Raw genomic sequence first — 16031 nt, 5'->3', positions numbered from 1 at the left:
ACTGGGGTTGGTTTGTTTGGTTTTCTTAAGTACTCTATCTGTTTCCTGCCATCATCACTTCCCTCTGTTCAGACTGTGTGCAGTCTTCAGCTCTTCCTCTCCTGCATATCCTGACTGCACGTGTTTATTTATGAGTGCTATTGATTTACTTAATCCTAGAAAGTAAATGCAGATTCATGAGTTCACTGGGTCTGGAAAACAGTCTGCTGTTTAGAAAATGGAGGTTCAGTGCTTGTAGCTTCTCTCTGTGTCTTGCTTAGGATAGAGCTAAATCAAGGGCAGAAACCCTAGGACTCCAACCCCTGCAGGTGTCATTCGGAGTTGTCACTCTTCTGTTGAGAATGGGGAAGGGGAATGCACCTGTGGTTGTTCAGTAGCTTGTTTGCCATCTGTGCAGGGACTGACCAGGGGTTGGAGAGTGATCTGGAAAAGCAGTGGACGGGGTATATCTGGTCTGAAGTCCTTTTGTCTTTTTTTGTTCTGCTCTCCCAGCAGTTTAATTCCCTTTATGGGAAAGCTGGTTATGTTCATTTGTTTATTGGGGGGGGTGTGATGAGCCACCTATTGAAGTGTTCAGTACACCTCAGCAATGACTTCACAAGTGTGATTTCATGCATGTTGTGTACACACTCTTCCAATCTATGTGTAAAACCACTCTACTTGCTGAACTGGCTTTAGGTCTGTACTTGGTTGCACATTGTGAGGGTTTTCTTCCTCTTTTTGTTGCAGAAGCAAACCTCTCTGACATCTGAGCAGAAGCAAGGAAGCTGTTGTTGGCTTTTCACCTGTAACTGTTCATTGCTTTTTTTCTCCCTCCCTCCTTGCCAGGGTTCTGCAGTGCTCCAGGCAGCAAGTTGTGAAGCAGGATGGGAAAAAGACGCTGTGTTCCTCCACTTGAGCCCAAGCTGGCAGCTGGCTGTTGTGGGGTGAAGAAGCCCAAGTTATCTGGGAGTGGAACGCACAGTCATGGGAATCAGGCCACAACTATACCAGGCTCCAGTTCAGGTCCTCTTCAGAACCACCAGCACACAGACGGGAATAATGGAAGGGAGAATGTATCTGACTTGACTTTGGGCCCAGGAAATTCCCCAGTTACTCGAATGAATCCCACTTCAGGAGCTCTGAGCCCACTTACTCGGCCCAATGGAACTGCCAACAGCACCAAGAACCTGGTGGTGACAGCAGAGATGTGCTGCTACTGCTTTGATGTACTCTACTGTCATCTTTATGGTTTCCCTCAGCCACGACTTCCTCGATTTACCAATGACCCCTAGTGAGTAAATCCATGTGTGGGAGGATATCTTGGAAACCAGCATCCAGAGCTGTGGTTTGGCTGGGGAGGGATGAAGGGTTTCCTCTGGTGGATGGGAAAACTGTTGTGAGGGGAGGAAGGGGATTGTTCTGCTGCTTGCTTTGTCTATTGGAAACAAAAAGTGATGTGCTGTAAGTGTATGAAAGAGTACAAAATACTCTGTTGTGTTTGTCATTGGGGATGAGTGGAGCTTTGAGGAGTGGTCTTCAAAAGAGAACATGCCCAGCTTGACAGAACGAGAGCTAGGCAAAATAGGAGGAAGAGTGGTGCTTCTTCAGCTCCCAGTCTGCTGTGTTGCGTTAGACGTTGCATACTTTATCGAGGAGTGCAAGCCCACTTGGTGATAACGCTCTGTTAAAGTTTGCTCCCTTCTTTGTAAACAGATTGCTCTGAAAAGGTTAACTGGGCTGTGCCTCCCTTAAAAGTGTACTAAAGGAATGAGTGAAACTGAACTCAGAACTTCCACAAAACAGTAAAATAATGTCATTAATTTGAAGAGGGTCTTGGTTTTATTGTCAGACACTGCACTGGTGAAGGGGCAGGGGAGAGACTTCCTTCTGTGAAGCAGATGGAAAGGAAATAAAGAAGTTGAAACAAGTTCCCTGCTCATCCTGAAGCAAACGCTGAGCTGGTGAGAACTGGATGAGGACCCTCACCAGGGTGCTCAGCTGTCCAAGTTAATGGGTTTAACAGGGAAAGGAATACTTACTAGCTGTAGAACTCAAAACCTGTGTTACAGAGATAGTGCTAGTTGGGCAATATGGGGAGAAATGGAGAGTTAACTTTCAAGGGTGATACCAAGGTTAATAGGAAAGGAGGTATGTGTGAGGGGAAGGATTTAAGAAGGTATTTTGCTTTGGTGAGGTTTAGCTAATGTTTATCTGAAGGTTGAGTGCATGGGTGTGGAAATGTTAATGTTGTTAAAGTGTTTGTTGGAAGAATCAATGACAGAGACACCTTCTGACACTCCTCCAGGGGCCACCTCCAGAACAATAGATAAAATAAAAAGTTGTTGACATCCTTAATTTAAGTTAATGAATTTTAAATTGATGTAAAAGAACAATGGCTTAAACAGGTCAAGGACTTTTTCCAGGTATTGAATGTCTCCCCACCTCACTGTCTGTCAGTGTAGATGTAGGTTGTGCTTCCATGCAGTTATTATCCAAGTAGGATTATGGATACATGTTCTGAATGCTACTGCAGACTAAGCTGTTTAATATTGCAAATACAAGTGAATGGAGAAATACACTGGACTGGAATACAGAATAATTCCAGGGACTCCCCAGACTGAAGTATTTCTGCTGTTGTTTCTCATACCTAAGCTAAGTAGGCTCCTTTTAGAAAATGATGTGTTAGTTTGCTGATTATTTTGACACTTGAAATGCAAAGGTTTTTTTTTCTTGTTCTGTTCTGTAGTCAGTAAGAAAGATGGCTTTATACAGCTCTGTTATTTTGGTGTTAAAGGAGATTCCTAGCTGGATTTTGTGGCTCTTCCTGTTGACTAGTTCCACAAAAGGTGTTCTTTCAGGAATATTGGCTGTCTGAATTTGATGCCTAGATTTGAAAAGTTCGAAATCATTCATTGGGCATTTCTGTGCTGACAATTTGCAAGTCTTGTATATCAGCACTCCAGAGCAAAAAACAGCTTTTCTTTTTATTTCCCCTCTGGGCAAATGTCAGCATTTACCTGAATTTTCCTGTGTTTCAGCATTTATGCTGTGGCTTCTAGCAAATAGTTCTGTGTACCCCAGGGAAAAGCATGGGGTTTGCTCTCTTGGAAAGCAGCACACAGGGATGATCTGTCACACTTGAGACAGTAATGTAATGAACTTCAAGCCAAATGTTGTCAAATACAAGAGTAAGCAAAGTGAGACACAGAAATAATTTGGATTGTTGTCCTTCATAGCATAATTTATGTCTATGTAAGAGATCTTTGGACAAAACAGAGATATATACCAGCAGTCTGTCTGGACAGACAGAAGAGAGCCTTGTGGATGGAAGGAATAGAAAGATGCACAGGTTTGTCCCGACCTATTTCTTGCATAACAGATCTTTTAGATTGATGCTGAACCCTAAAGTCAAAATAGAAGTAGTCATAAAGGTAAGGATTCTGCATAAACAGTGCAATAACAAAAGTTAAAGGGTTATGACTTGAAAACCATAGTGAATTGCAGTTACCAACTTGAGAGATTGGACTATAATTTTGATGGGCATGATGGAGCTGGTAAATATCTATGGAGTGAGGGAACCTTACATACGTGTGAGCAGTGATGTTCACAAACCGCTATAGAGAAGGTGGCATTGGCAGATTTATAGTTAAGTCTGAATTAACTTGGTAATATCCCTCCTGCTATTCAGATTACTAGAAAAAATTACAGTTTTGAACCTGTATGGCACGCAAGTAGTTAATTGGTTGCTTCTTCCACTTCTGTACTTTGCTCTTTGAGTTTTTTTAATAGTAGGTATTACAAACTGGTACTAAAACTACACCATGCAAGTTTCTAATTGCCTTACAAGGCAAATAATAAGGTACTCGCATCATAAAATCTGTACTGTAACAGGTTTTTCCCTGGTACAAGCTAAATTATGATTTGAACAAACTATATTTTGCTCCTTAAAAATTCCCTTTGCAGTTGCAATTGGAGAAGCTAGTTTTTAAGTTGCTGGAATTCCCCTCAGCCTAGCAAACCCTCCTCAAACACAACTAGGTAGGATGTTGTGGCTGGGGGAGAAACAATTGCCACAATCAGCTGAGGATAAGTCTGCGAAGTACCAGTGCATGCTTTTGGGTCAACATGGGTAAAGGATGGTTGTGGATTTTCTCAGTACATCTGGGAAATACGCTTCTCAGGGAGGGGCTATGGAACAATTGACTTAGTGTCAGCCACACCTGCAATTTGCTAAGTGCATTTATTCTTCAGATACAGAAACAACATCTTTTCTACAGTGAAAATCTTCCTAATAGTGAAATTTTATATACTTGTACAAAATCATATATCTATGGGGGGTTTTATGCCTCAGTTGTTACAATTGCAGTGAAAAATTGTTCCAAGTGTGCTTTAAGGTATTTTAAAACATGACGGCCTTCTGAATGCAATTATCCTGTCCTTCCTGATACAATCTATTACAGATGCAGAAAGCTGTGTCACAGCTCAGTGGAAACATCCTTCTCCCTTCCCCCTTTTTCTTTTTCTTTCTTTGGAATGGGAAAGAGGTGAATTGAAAATGCAAACCTGTAATTTGAATTGAAGAAGAGAATGAGCTTACTTAGAGTTGTATTGTGTCAGCGATGCTTTTTGTTTTCTCCCTTCCCTTTTCTGTTTAGGGTGAGTTTCATGTGGGCTAAGTAATGGTTGCAAAACTTCATTTAGATTAAGCTAAATTTCCACTGAGCTTGTGACAGCTGCTCAGAAATCTCCTTTGTAAGTTTAGTATCTTTTATCTTTCTAATGTATTTCCTTACGCTGTTGCTGTTTTCTGTTTCAATACATGGTAGCTAGATGAAAGTCTAGCGGAAAGATACCCTGCCAGTGCCTTGAGGGGGTGGTGGAAAACTAGAACAGTAACTCCTCTGTCTTGGTCAAGTATATATAAGGTGGCTGATGATTGTGGAAGAATGTTTCTGCTTCCTCTGTGGGCAGAGTACTTCACAATTATCACTTAAGGGCAATTTGCTATTTTGGGTAGTTATTTTTGGTCGTAGCTGGTAACTAGATCCTGAATGATGGATTTATGTTGTGATAGTGTTTTTTAATTCTGTTGTTGCTCTGAGGAGCATCACTGGGCATTGCTCTACGACTACAGTTTAAGTTATGTTCTAAATACTTAGACATAAGAAGCTCTGTTGCCTGTGTTTGAGAAATTATCCACAATCCATGCTGGTTTTATTGTCCGAATAGAATATCTTACTGTTTTGTGTAATGTTTGCTACAGATGCATTGCTTACAAGAGCCTCAAGAGTTTGAGGAAAGTGTCAGATCTCTGCTGTAGAATCAGTTAATCTGTCTTTATGTTCTAGAACTCCTGTCAACGTTTGTCTCATCTCAGAGAAGTTACTAACACTGCGTGTCTTCTGTCAAATGACTTGCCTTTAAAGTGCAATAGATACCCACAGACTGATGTTTGGAATCACTAATGACTTTCTCATTTATGCTTGTGTTTGAAGCAACCACATCTTGTATTCAGTACTCTGTAATCTGAAAAATGTAAGATCACTCATCCTGGTTTTATAGTTAGATCAGCAGCATCAGTTGCCTTGCAACGTTTTCCAGATGCTCTTGTAGAGGTGCATTGTCCTTTCTTTACTGTGTCTCTCTACAGCTGTTTGCAATTTCACTCATCTGTAGAAGTCATTTTTTTGCTTTTAATATGATCAGTCATCTTTACCTGTTTACTGAATGCTGTTGTCCTGAACTGTTTGTTCTCTGAGGCTTAACCATGGCTTCTACATTAACAGATTGAAATGAGAATCTACTGTTACGCCTGTAAACTCATGATAATGGATGAGAAAATAGAAATCCATGTGATGTTTGAGTAGTCGTAATATTGTGATTTAGATATGTGTTCAACAGGAGGGAGTGTGTGTAATATAGATCAAATGTAATGTAAGCAAAAGATGATAACATAAACTGAGCACTAGGGATGGACCCAGAAGTCGGATAAAGTCCTGGAAATATCAGTGAAAAAAAAAACAAAACAAAAACACAACCCAACAACCTAGACTGGCTTTTTATCCCTTAAAAAGAAAAGCATAGCACAAACCTGAATTGTAGATAATTTGCAGAACACTTGGGGATCTGTCAGGTTCAGTGGTACTATAAATAAGTAATCTGTTGCTTCACCTGTAGGAATTTTTATCTGGGTTGTCATGTAAACTAGTGGATGCTACTAAGTGAGGCCGTTACTCACAGAGGTAATCAGTGGGGTCAAATAACCATATCATTTGTCAGAAGACAGGGCAGAGTCTGGCCAGGAAAGTGTCAGTGGAGGGCAAGTTTGGGGAAGATGCTGAGGTTTTGAATTTGAGGATCTGTAGGGTTTTATTATTGCTAGATAGCAGGTGAGAAAACATGCCTATTGGGGTTTATTAGAGGCAGAGAAAGCAAGTGCATGCATGCATTGCCTTTTACACCTTGTTGGTCTCCCCTTAGCAACCGGGTGTCTCCAGAGGCTGGAGTATTTCTCTTTTTTGCCTTTCCAGTCCACTCTTTGTGACGTGGAAGACGGGGCGAGACAAGCGGCTTCGTGGCTGCATTGGGACCTTTTCAGCCATGAATCTTCACTCAGGACTCAGGGAATACACATTAACCAGGTAATCTGAACTTAATTATCCAAAGATCTGTAAGGATTCAAGGTTAAGATGCTGGATTGCCATGATTCAGTTTTATATGCTTCACAATAAAAGAAACCTGAGAAATGTATGATAGTTAGGGTGAGGTAGTACATCAGGATTTAGTGGAACATCTTTCCAACTGGTGAATTTTGGTTGATGTTTTAGGGCTAATATGGAACCTATCCTGCATACTAATGCTTTTGACATCTTATGTAGCACATAATTTGTCTCCAGCTGCAGAAAGTTGGAGACAAGCACCAGAAAGCTTGCACTAGTGTGTGCATTCATCATTACAGTTCATCACATTAGGAGGTGGTACAAATAACTGTCTCTGCAGTAGCAAAAAGAAATGGTTTCACAGTGGCATAATCAAAAAGGGAATAACTCAGCATCTGACGCTTTAATGTGGTGCTTGTATTAGGCAATATATATTCTCTTTCCTTTAGTGCACTTAAGGACAGCCGATTTCCACCCCTGACCCGCGAGGAGCTGCCCAAACTCTTCTGCTCTGTCTCCCTCCTCACTAACTTTGAAGATGCCAGTGACTACCTGGACTGGGAGGTGAGAACCAGGTGCATTTGGAACTCTGCATCACTTTCGTTCCGTTCGGGTTCCAGTTAGTACATGGTGATGTGTCTCCTTCGTTACAGAAGTGTATGGGGATAGAAGGAACTGGGAATAGAAGAAATAGGGCTAGAAAACTAGGAGGGTGGAAGAGAATGACCTAGCAGTATGCTTTTGGTTGGAGGGAGTCTGAACAGGAATAAGAGAGACATGAAAGTGTTCTATGGATTTGGCCCAATAGGAGATGGGTGTAAATACATATATAAAAAAAAATGGGAAGTATTTTGATACTGGGTAGAAAAAGTAGTTAAGAGCAAAGGTATTCTTTTTTAGGACCTTGTCCATGGAAGTGTTTTTAGTTCAAGAAGGATTAAACAGACTTTCTGGTTGGGCTCTTTTAGGCATGACTGTTGTAGAGATCCTGTCTTTCTTGCCCAATATAAGAGATGGAAAGCTGTCAGACTTCTGACGAGACTTACTTCAGGAGAAGTAGCAAGGAGACTGGTTAGGCTTATCTAGGAGAGGTGTTAGAGGCCCTTTATGCTGCTAAGAGAGCTATTAGTAGCACCTGCCTGGTAAGGATAGTGAGGAAGAGAATGTCTTTATCCAGGCAAAAGCCAAACTGGCCATAGAGAGAGATACACAGAGTGTTTTGGGAATGACATCTTGGTCATGGACTCAGTGCTAGCAAACACCTCTTATTTGGCTATTCATTTCCATCTATAGGTTGGGATCCATGGGATCAGAATAGAGTTCATCAATGAGAAAGGTGTCAAACGCACAGCCACGTATTTACCTGAGGTTGCTAAGGAACAAGGTGGGTTTGAGATGGCAGCCAAAAATGTCAACACATTGTGTCACAGGATTGGGTAACAGAAATGTACGGATTTTGTTTTTGGATTGCCATGCTATCTTCACAGTAGTGCCATGGAACCACCAGGCTTAATCTGGATAACTGACACCTGATACAGCTGTTTGCTGCTGGGTTTCCATCTGGCCTTTCTCTCATCCCACATCTGTGTGCAGCTGTATCTTAGCATAAAAATGCTTTAGGGCTTAAGAAATAGAGGATCTCAAAGTATGGATCTTCTAGCTTCATTCAGCGTTGCATCTTTCCTCTTCTATGTTTCTCCCACCAACTAGGATAACTGCAGGCTGCACAGCACCAACAGGAGAGTCCCTTTCCTCCTCATTCTTGCTAAAGTAGCATCCTCCAGATGAGGGCAGAAAACAGGGCCCCTCTGGAGCACGCTTCCCACTCAAATATAGTAGCGGTCACCATGGTAACTGCTCAAAATATTGCCTCCTTTCCTCCACCTAGCAGAGTGGAGTGATCGCATCCTCCCGGCTCTGGGGCAAAAGACGAAGGTAGGAATTTTAACTCTGATCTCTCACATAGCAGTGCACTGTGCTATCACTAGAGCATCAGGTTGATCCCAATTTATCTATGTAAAGAGCTAAGTGTTACCTTATTTTAAGGCTTAAGGAGCTAACCTTGAGTGGCACATAATAAAACAGGTTGGGGTCCCTGCAACAGAAGCAAGGCACATACCTTTGTAAGACGAGAGGTCATATGGAAAATGGAATTACTGTTTTATAGACCAGTTCCAATATGAGTTAAAGGCGTTGTTGGCATGTGCAGATAGTGTGCATGCATAAGACCACGAATGTCTTAACAGCTCAAAATTTGCTGTTTAATTGCGTGCTTTTCTAGAAGCCTTTTAATGCATCTCTAACCTTGTTGAAAAATCACTTATATATTGAAGCATTTCCCTTGCTTCTACTTTTTAATAGACTGGGATCAGATCCAGACCATAGACTCCTTACTCAGGAAAGGTGGCTTTAAGGCTCCGATTACCAATGATTTTAGGAAAACGATTAAACTCACCAGGTAAGTCAATATATTTGTTGCCTTTTAATTTTGCTTCAGAGTGTTTTGTGTGTAATTTAAATCATTTGTGCTTGATGTAAGTCTTCATGCCTCTTTCAGCTGAGGGATGTGGTCTGAAAGACAAAATCGTAAATGTCACGTGTTAGTCATAAAATCTATATGGAATGAAGTGTGATATGTTCAGTCTGTCCAGATTGAACTTGGCATTTTCTAAGAGAAATGCCACTGGTTTTAATGTTATCATCCACATGAAAGATCAAAAGAACCTTTGAAAGTGAAAAAGGTTGATTTTTATCTATCTTTACAATGGACTTCCCTTTCTCAGTGTGCTCATGTGTGGATGTTGTAGCTGTTTGGAGGCGACAGCTGTCTTGAAACCCAACCACACTCATATTTGGCTAGTTTTCAGAATTTGCTCGCTTTTCTATACCCCGCAGCTGTCCTATTGGTTTCAGCTCCCTTTATGTTAGTAAAAATTGGAACATTCTGATTTTGTATAGAACCGTTAATTTATCAGGTCATTCCTTACCTCTGGAGAAATGAAGTGGTTATGCAGTGTTTGGAGTTTTTTTAACAGGAGAGGACAGGATGAAGGTTTCCATTCACATCTGGTGTAACATGGACTTGGTGCAGTTCACAACCACTCTGAAGTTCCATGCTTTAGAAGCACTTGGAAACCTCTGGTCTCTCAGAAGGGACTTCAGGTTTTGTAATTCTGACTGTACAACATGGCCCAAGTCACATACATGTGAATCCCCTTTACCCAACTCCATCATTTTCGTTACTGGCTTTTCAAATGTGGAGATAATCACAAAAGTAAGTAATAGTGAAATACTGGTTGTTTAGTCGCTGAAACTGAGTCTGTTCCCAGACAACTTTTTGTGTCCCTTTTTTTCCACAGCAAGTGGATAAAAGGAATACAAATGGATCATTTGTTTCCTGTGTACTGCTTCAGGAGTCTTCTTAATTATGATTGCCTTGAATAGGGCTCAACTTTTGGGACAGTGAAGCTAATTCAGACTTATTCAGACTGCTGTATGAGGCAATATAAAACAAAACCAAGTAATTTATGAAGTTAGTAGGATTCCTCTTGGTCACTACTGGTCATGAGCTAAAAGGGGATCTGGGATGAATGTTTTTATGCCTAGTCCCTTCATGTTGCCTAGTCCCTTCATGTTGCATAGTCTGTTTACATTATTTTTTCTTGTGCTGTTCCCATAGGTACCGCAGTGAGAAGGTGACAATCAGTTATGCAGAATACATGGCCTCGCGTCAGCATTGTTTCCAGAATGGCACTCTTCATGCCCCCCCCCTTTACAATCATTACTCCTGACACACGGCTGCATGACCAGTCCCACTCCCCAGTTGCTGCCAACAGCTATGACATCATTGGGGCAGATGCCTCCTCTTCCTGGTCCAGTTATTTCTATTACTGCACCATTTTATGATGCTAGCTTCCGTTGCCAAGTCTGCCTTCCAGCTGACCTGGGGGGACGATGAGAGCATGACAGAACTTCAGGGGCCCAAGCCTTATCTCAGCCTTCCCTCTGAACGAGGGTTCAGTTGGATTGGGGCTCCATGCCTATGAACTGTCGTGAGGTGCAGAAGACCTCTAGGAGTGAAAGTGCCACTTCGGACTGATGCATTCTTGTGTATTACCGACGCTCTGGAATCTTGAGTTGTTTGTTATGGAAGCCCCCCAGATCAAGTAGGATCATTCCCCTGGCAGTCTGGGCAACGGAGTCCAACAAAACATTTTTTAGGTTCTTTTTAAGTTGATTTTTTTTTTAATCTCTTGTATCTGTTGTGTACTGAGAGCTGATTGCAGTCCCCACACATCACAGACGGACATTATGATACTGGGGAGTGTTGCACATCTGGATAGCACCTCATCCTCACAGACAGAAAACACTTAAAGACGTGAAAAGCCTTTGGATGGTATTGCAGATGAATTTATTATTTAAATAAGAAGGCTTTAATTATCAGATCCCACTGAGGGATGGGTTTCTAGAAATCCTCTTCGTTTACAGTTTTCTGGGTTTTTTTCAGACAGTGCTTTGTAATGCAGCCTGCTATGAAACAGAATACTATTAGACCTGTAAGAGAGCAGCATGGCACATGCTGTGTGTGCATAGGATGAGTTACTTGAGTGTCCGTGGACAGTCTGCTCTGTTGCAACCAAGTGTTTTGCCTAAACATTTGTAGCAGAGCCTGATTGCACGAGGGGTGGGGAGGGCATTGGCTGTAGTCATACAAGCGAGACTAGTGACTGAAATCTGTTTAGCTTAAGCTAAAGTCTCGGGGACCTTCCTTTTGACAGGACAGCCACTTTCTCTGGTGTGACTACTGACCTTTGAGAACTGTGAGTATTCCAGTTTATAGCAGGCCTATAGAGAAGAGCTGTGTAGTTTAACTGGTAAATTATTATCTTACACAGTTTAATCATTACCACATTAAGGCAATGAGTGGGGAAACCCGTATTACCCAGAGTGTGTAAAACTCGTATGCATCCCTTCTTTCTTCTCCCATCGTTGATGATTACAAGAAATACTTTCTCCTAAAAGGAAGAGTGAAGTTATCCCGTTGTTATTCTGCAGTGTCATTGAGGGATGTCGTGAACTCAGTGATGGATGTCCAAATGTAATTTGTGGGGGCTTGCTTTGTTTTCCAAGTTTCTGTATGGTCAACAATGATTGGGAAAGAAAAAAACAAGTGCATAGCAAGAGTAATGGCTGCTTGGTTGCGTATATCTTTAAAGCTTTCATGCGTGTGGTAATGATGGCTTTTAAAACTGACTGGTGTTTGAAGCCTGAAATTCTCTCCTGGCATGGCAGGGAATAGGGCTGGTAGAAAGCTCAGAACTGCATGCTGCTGCTCCTTCTGGTCCTAGAGAAGCACACAGAATTGTGCAGTTTTGCTTCATATTGGTGTAATATCCTCCTGCTGGAGGACAGATACGTGAGGGAAAGGAGGGGGTCCTATTCTGGATAATGGTGCAATATTGACCCAGCTTTCCTCCTGTACTGGGTCGTCCTTAGAAATTGCCACTTTTCCCTTGTGATGTTGTTGAAAAGCAGTTGAAGATTAAGGGATTGTTTATTCGTTTCCTGCTGCTGAGAATAAATCGGTCTTGTTACAAACTCGAGTGGTTTGTAATTACTCTCCCAGGTGCCGTGTAGTGATGGGCGAGGGTGGGGTCAGCTCTGGACATGCCATTCACCTTTCAGCTGTCAAACAGTATGATACATAGGGCTACACTCATTACTGTTCAAGTGTTCTATGTTAGAATTTAATTTCTAAGAAGTTTAAAACAAGCAAAAAAAATGGTGCTAAAACTTCACCCCTGAGCACGCTCAGTGAGACTGGTCATGCAGGCATATAGTGCCAGGCTTTTCAACAGTATTGTTTCTTTTCCCAATGTTTGCCCTGTTCTGTGTCTTCAACAGTGTATGGTGTTTCCTGATTTCATTTTATTTGAATAGGGGATATCTAAGGGGTGGGGTGGGGAGGGTTAGCTGTCATTTTTAAGAACAGGATTTTAGGATCGAGTGACTTGGTTGGTTGAAGCCTGAAGTGGGCAGGTGGTCTGGGACTGGGGAAGTTTTATCCTCTCCCACTTCCATTTCCCCACTCAGCCTGTTTAAGAAAGCAAAAACAAAAATGCCTCTAAATATGTACTGTGTTCTTGTCTTGTTGCAGTGAGAAAAGAAGTTGGCAAATCAGAAACATTGGTCTGCCTAAGAAACAGGCCCTCGCAGCTTTAGTCCCATAAGGGTCCAGCTGTAAAACTAGTCAAAAGGTGTGTCAATAGTTAAGTTAGCTCAGAAGAAAAATGCATGACAAGGACATGTGGTCTCAGGAAATAATCCCATTTCTAGATCATTACATGGCAGCTATGCATAAGGATGGAAGAGGTGAACTAGAAACAAAACTTGCTTTGAGTTGTCTTGAGACAGAGGCGACCAAGATCAGTGACCAGTTGATGTAAGAATTTCTCAACAGTAATTTGACTGGGACCGCAGGTTAGAACTGCTCCTTCTCAAAGCAACTGCTACCTGGTTTGATCTGGACTTAACTCATCCTTAGGAGCAAGTGCCTTTTGGTCTAGAAGGGCTTATTCTCATGACAACCACAAATGAGAAATAATCTCACTGCAATTATGAATTGTCTTTGTTTTACAGTAACTGCAGGAGAATGTCTTTGATCACTGGAGTCTGTCAGTGTTGGAATGTTGCCACTGTGAGGTTCTTTACCTTTTTCTTTTTCCATAATGTTCAACAGTCAATCTCAGCTGATGCCATTTCAGTTTGGGAATGTTTTATAATCAAAATATCACATATCTACAATTTATCAGAGAAAAAAATCCGTAAGAGAATCTAAGAGTTCATTTTAACCTTTGCACAGAATGATTTGTTTTCATAGTACATTAACAGACATCTGCAATCTTCACTATTAGTGCTGTTTTCTGTTTGTATTCTGGAAACTACATGTTGTTTTCTTGGGTTTTTTTTTGGTTAATTTATTTCCTTAAAGCAGGAGACCTCTTTTGACCTTCAGTGCAGAGATGTCAGACCAATTCTTTGTATTACACTTGGTTGCCTCCTACCTATATTATAACTTCTGAGTGTAAATAATTGAACTCTATCCTCTAATGAAGTATTGTAGAGAATAAATCATAATGGATAAAGACTATTTGTACTGTCCTCTTTATATGTTTTCTCAGAGCCTTCATGGGGAATAAGGTGAAATCTTTCTTATCTAAAAAGATGAACAATACACTTCATATATGAATACCCGACCTGTACATTAGATTAAATGTTCAGAGCCAGGAGGGTTGACAGAATGGGATGACAGCTATCTGGAAGCATAATACAGTCAAAAGACAGGCTCACTGGAAGAAACTGAGGAAAAACAGTAGGGAAATGTAGAAACAAAGATTAAATATGTTTTATTAATAATGGCATAGCAAAGTATCTTTGTATCCTGAAATGATGTTTGCTTGACAATAACTCTGTTAGTTGTCATGATGGGAAAATAAATAAAGCACATACATACAGAATTCTGTATTGTACTGAAAACCTTGAATTCAGAAACCTGGCTTAAACTTCCAGAATTGTTATTTGTTCTTTGTTCTTTGCTATTTTAAAATGAACTAATGAAAATAGATTATCTGCACTTCACAGATCGTAGTCTTCAGATGACTTCAACGTTTGATTTCAGGAAAAAGCAATGTCCATCTCTCTAGATTCTTGCTAGATCTTTTCATGTTAGGGAAAAGATCTATTGATTTGTGTAATGTTTGGGGTTTTTTCTTCAGGTCATTGTTCATTTTTTATCTATGGCAGATATATAAAGATCCTACATTTCCTGTGTGGGTTCTTGGGAAGGGCAGCCCTGGATATTGATCAACAACAGCTACACCCATCAAAGCCCCCAACCAAACCAAGGAGGGGGGCATAGTTTTGACCTAAGTATATCCGAGAGGCTCATTGACTTCAGTGCAACTACAAAGCAAAACCATATTTTCAGAAAATACATTTCTGGTACTAGTACAGCTAGGAAGTAAATCCCCTATGTAATATGAGGAGTGGGCTGAGGAGGGCTCTGGGGCTAAACTGGTTTCCAAGTGACTTATTGTAAATTCTGAAGTTAACTTTACAATCAGCTTGCACTGTTGTCATGTGCCCAGGCAATTTATCAAGTATATTCTCTCAGATTTGTTGCTGGCTAGAATACGGTGACTTACTTGTGTATTTTTATGGCATATGGTTTTTCCTTACTTGATTGTTTTAGTTTCACATAAACCAGATTTGGTCAGACATAAAGTCTTTGTGCAGTGTCTCATCAGAAGTTCCTTCATGCTTGTTGCTTTCTGTGACAGCAGTAACACTCAGCATCTCACAGTGACAATGAGGCCAGGTAAAAGGGCATACATATGACTGCACACTGAAATAGTTCAGTCCAGACTAAATGTAAGCCAGGATAATTCTCCAGAAAACTCTTGCTTCTTTTTTCACTTCTGTTTGAAATAAGAAGCATGGATTGGCCATTTAGCACTCACTCCCTTCTAAAAACAAATTACAGGAAGGTTAGAAATTTCTACAAGATAACTTCAAATGAAGAATACTTGAGGATTTTTTTTCTAAACACACACACAAAAAAATACTTTTTTTTGTCTAAATTTATATTATAAGCTACCCTATTCTGAGTGAGAAATGCCACTTCTAGAAGATTAAAACTAACACCCCCGTGACTCAATAAATTAATATTTATACTGACCTATGTATTTTGAGGATTGCTCTCGAACTGAGTTGTAGTAGTGGGATAGAGAAGTAGGACTGGAAAGTTCCTAAACTTTTGCTACAGTCTGGGAAAAGATGACCTGCAAATATATTTGATGATCACTCCTAAAACTCGGAAAGCCAAGAAGACTATTGTTACCATGTTCCTTAAAACAAGTGTGTAACTCTACTAGTTGACCGATATCCAGATTACTGAACCATGGTTTTTTATCTTCTTTATAGTCAGCTAGACTACTCCTAGATGAATTCTGACATTAATTATATATTGCGCAACCAGCTGATAGTATGTTTAGATGTCATTATATATGTACTTTAAAACTTAACAGATTGTGCAGGAGCCAGTTTTGCATTCAGAGGCTTATTATTGCTTTATTACTGGTATTAATATGATTAATATTGCTTATATGTGTCCATTAGTTTTGGCTAGATACTTTTAAAAGCAGTAAAAATAAACACAGGTAAAATGGTATGAAAAACTAAACCTGAAGAGTTACAATTTGAGAACACAGGTGAAAAAGCATGCATCATGTGCTATTATGGCACGTTGTGGTCTGAGCTGGTGATGTTATCTCCCCAAGAATCTACTCTTATCACATGCTAGAGATGTTGATGACAATGAAAAGAGATTAA

General features: G+C 40.6%; 1 protein-coding gene across 2 annotated transcripts; it reads left to right on the top strand.

Moving 5' to 3' along the window:
• Positions 1–6: 6 nt before the first annotated feature.
• Positions 7–13788, top strand: AMMECR1L (AMMECR1 like). Of its 2 annotated transcripts, XR_008971015.1 has the most exons (7): positions 7–1273; positions 6513–6623; positions 7091–7205; positions 7935–8025; positions 8533–8576; positions 9003–9099; positions 10321–13788. XR_008971015.1 is itself a non-coding variant. In XM_057399930.1 (6 exons), the coding sequence occupies exons 1-6, from the start codon at positions 867–869 to the stop codon at positions 10430–10432; spliced, it is 933 nt and encodes a 310-aa protein (XP_057255913.1). In that variant the 5' UTR covers positions 7–866; the 3' UTR covers positions 10433–13788. The 2 variants fall into 2 exon arrangements, 1 of the variants encoding a protein (XP_057255913.1); XM_057399930.1 differs by lacking the exon at positions 8533–8576.
• Positions 13789–16031: the final 2243 nt, after the last annotated feature.

Source organism: Pezoporus wallicus, unplaced genomic scaffold, assembly GCF_028554395.1.
Source record: "Pezoporus wallicus isolate ANWC-B61680 ecotype Strahan unplaced genomic scaffold, APGP_CSIRO_Pwel_v1 contig_12730, whole genome shotgun sequence".
NCBI classification, from domain to species: Eukaryota; Metazoa; Chordata; class Aves; order Psittaciformes; family Psittacidae; genus Pezoporus; species Pezoporus wallicus.
This window is presented reverse-complemented; position numbering and strand designations above follow the sequence as displayed.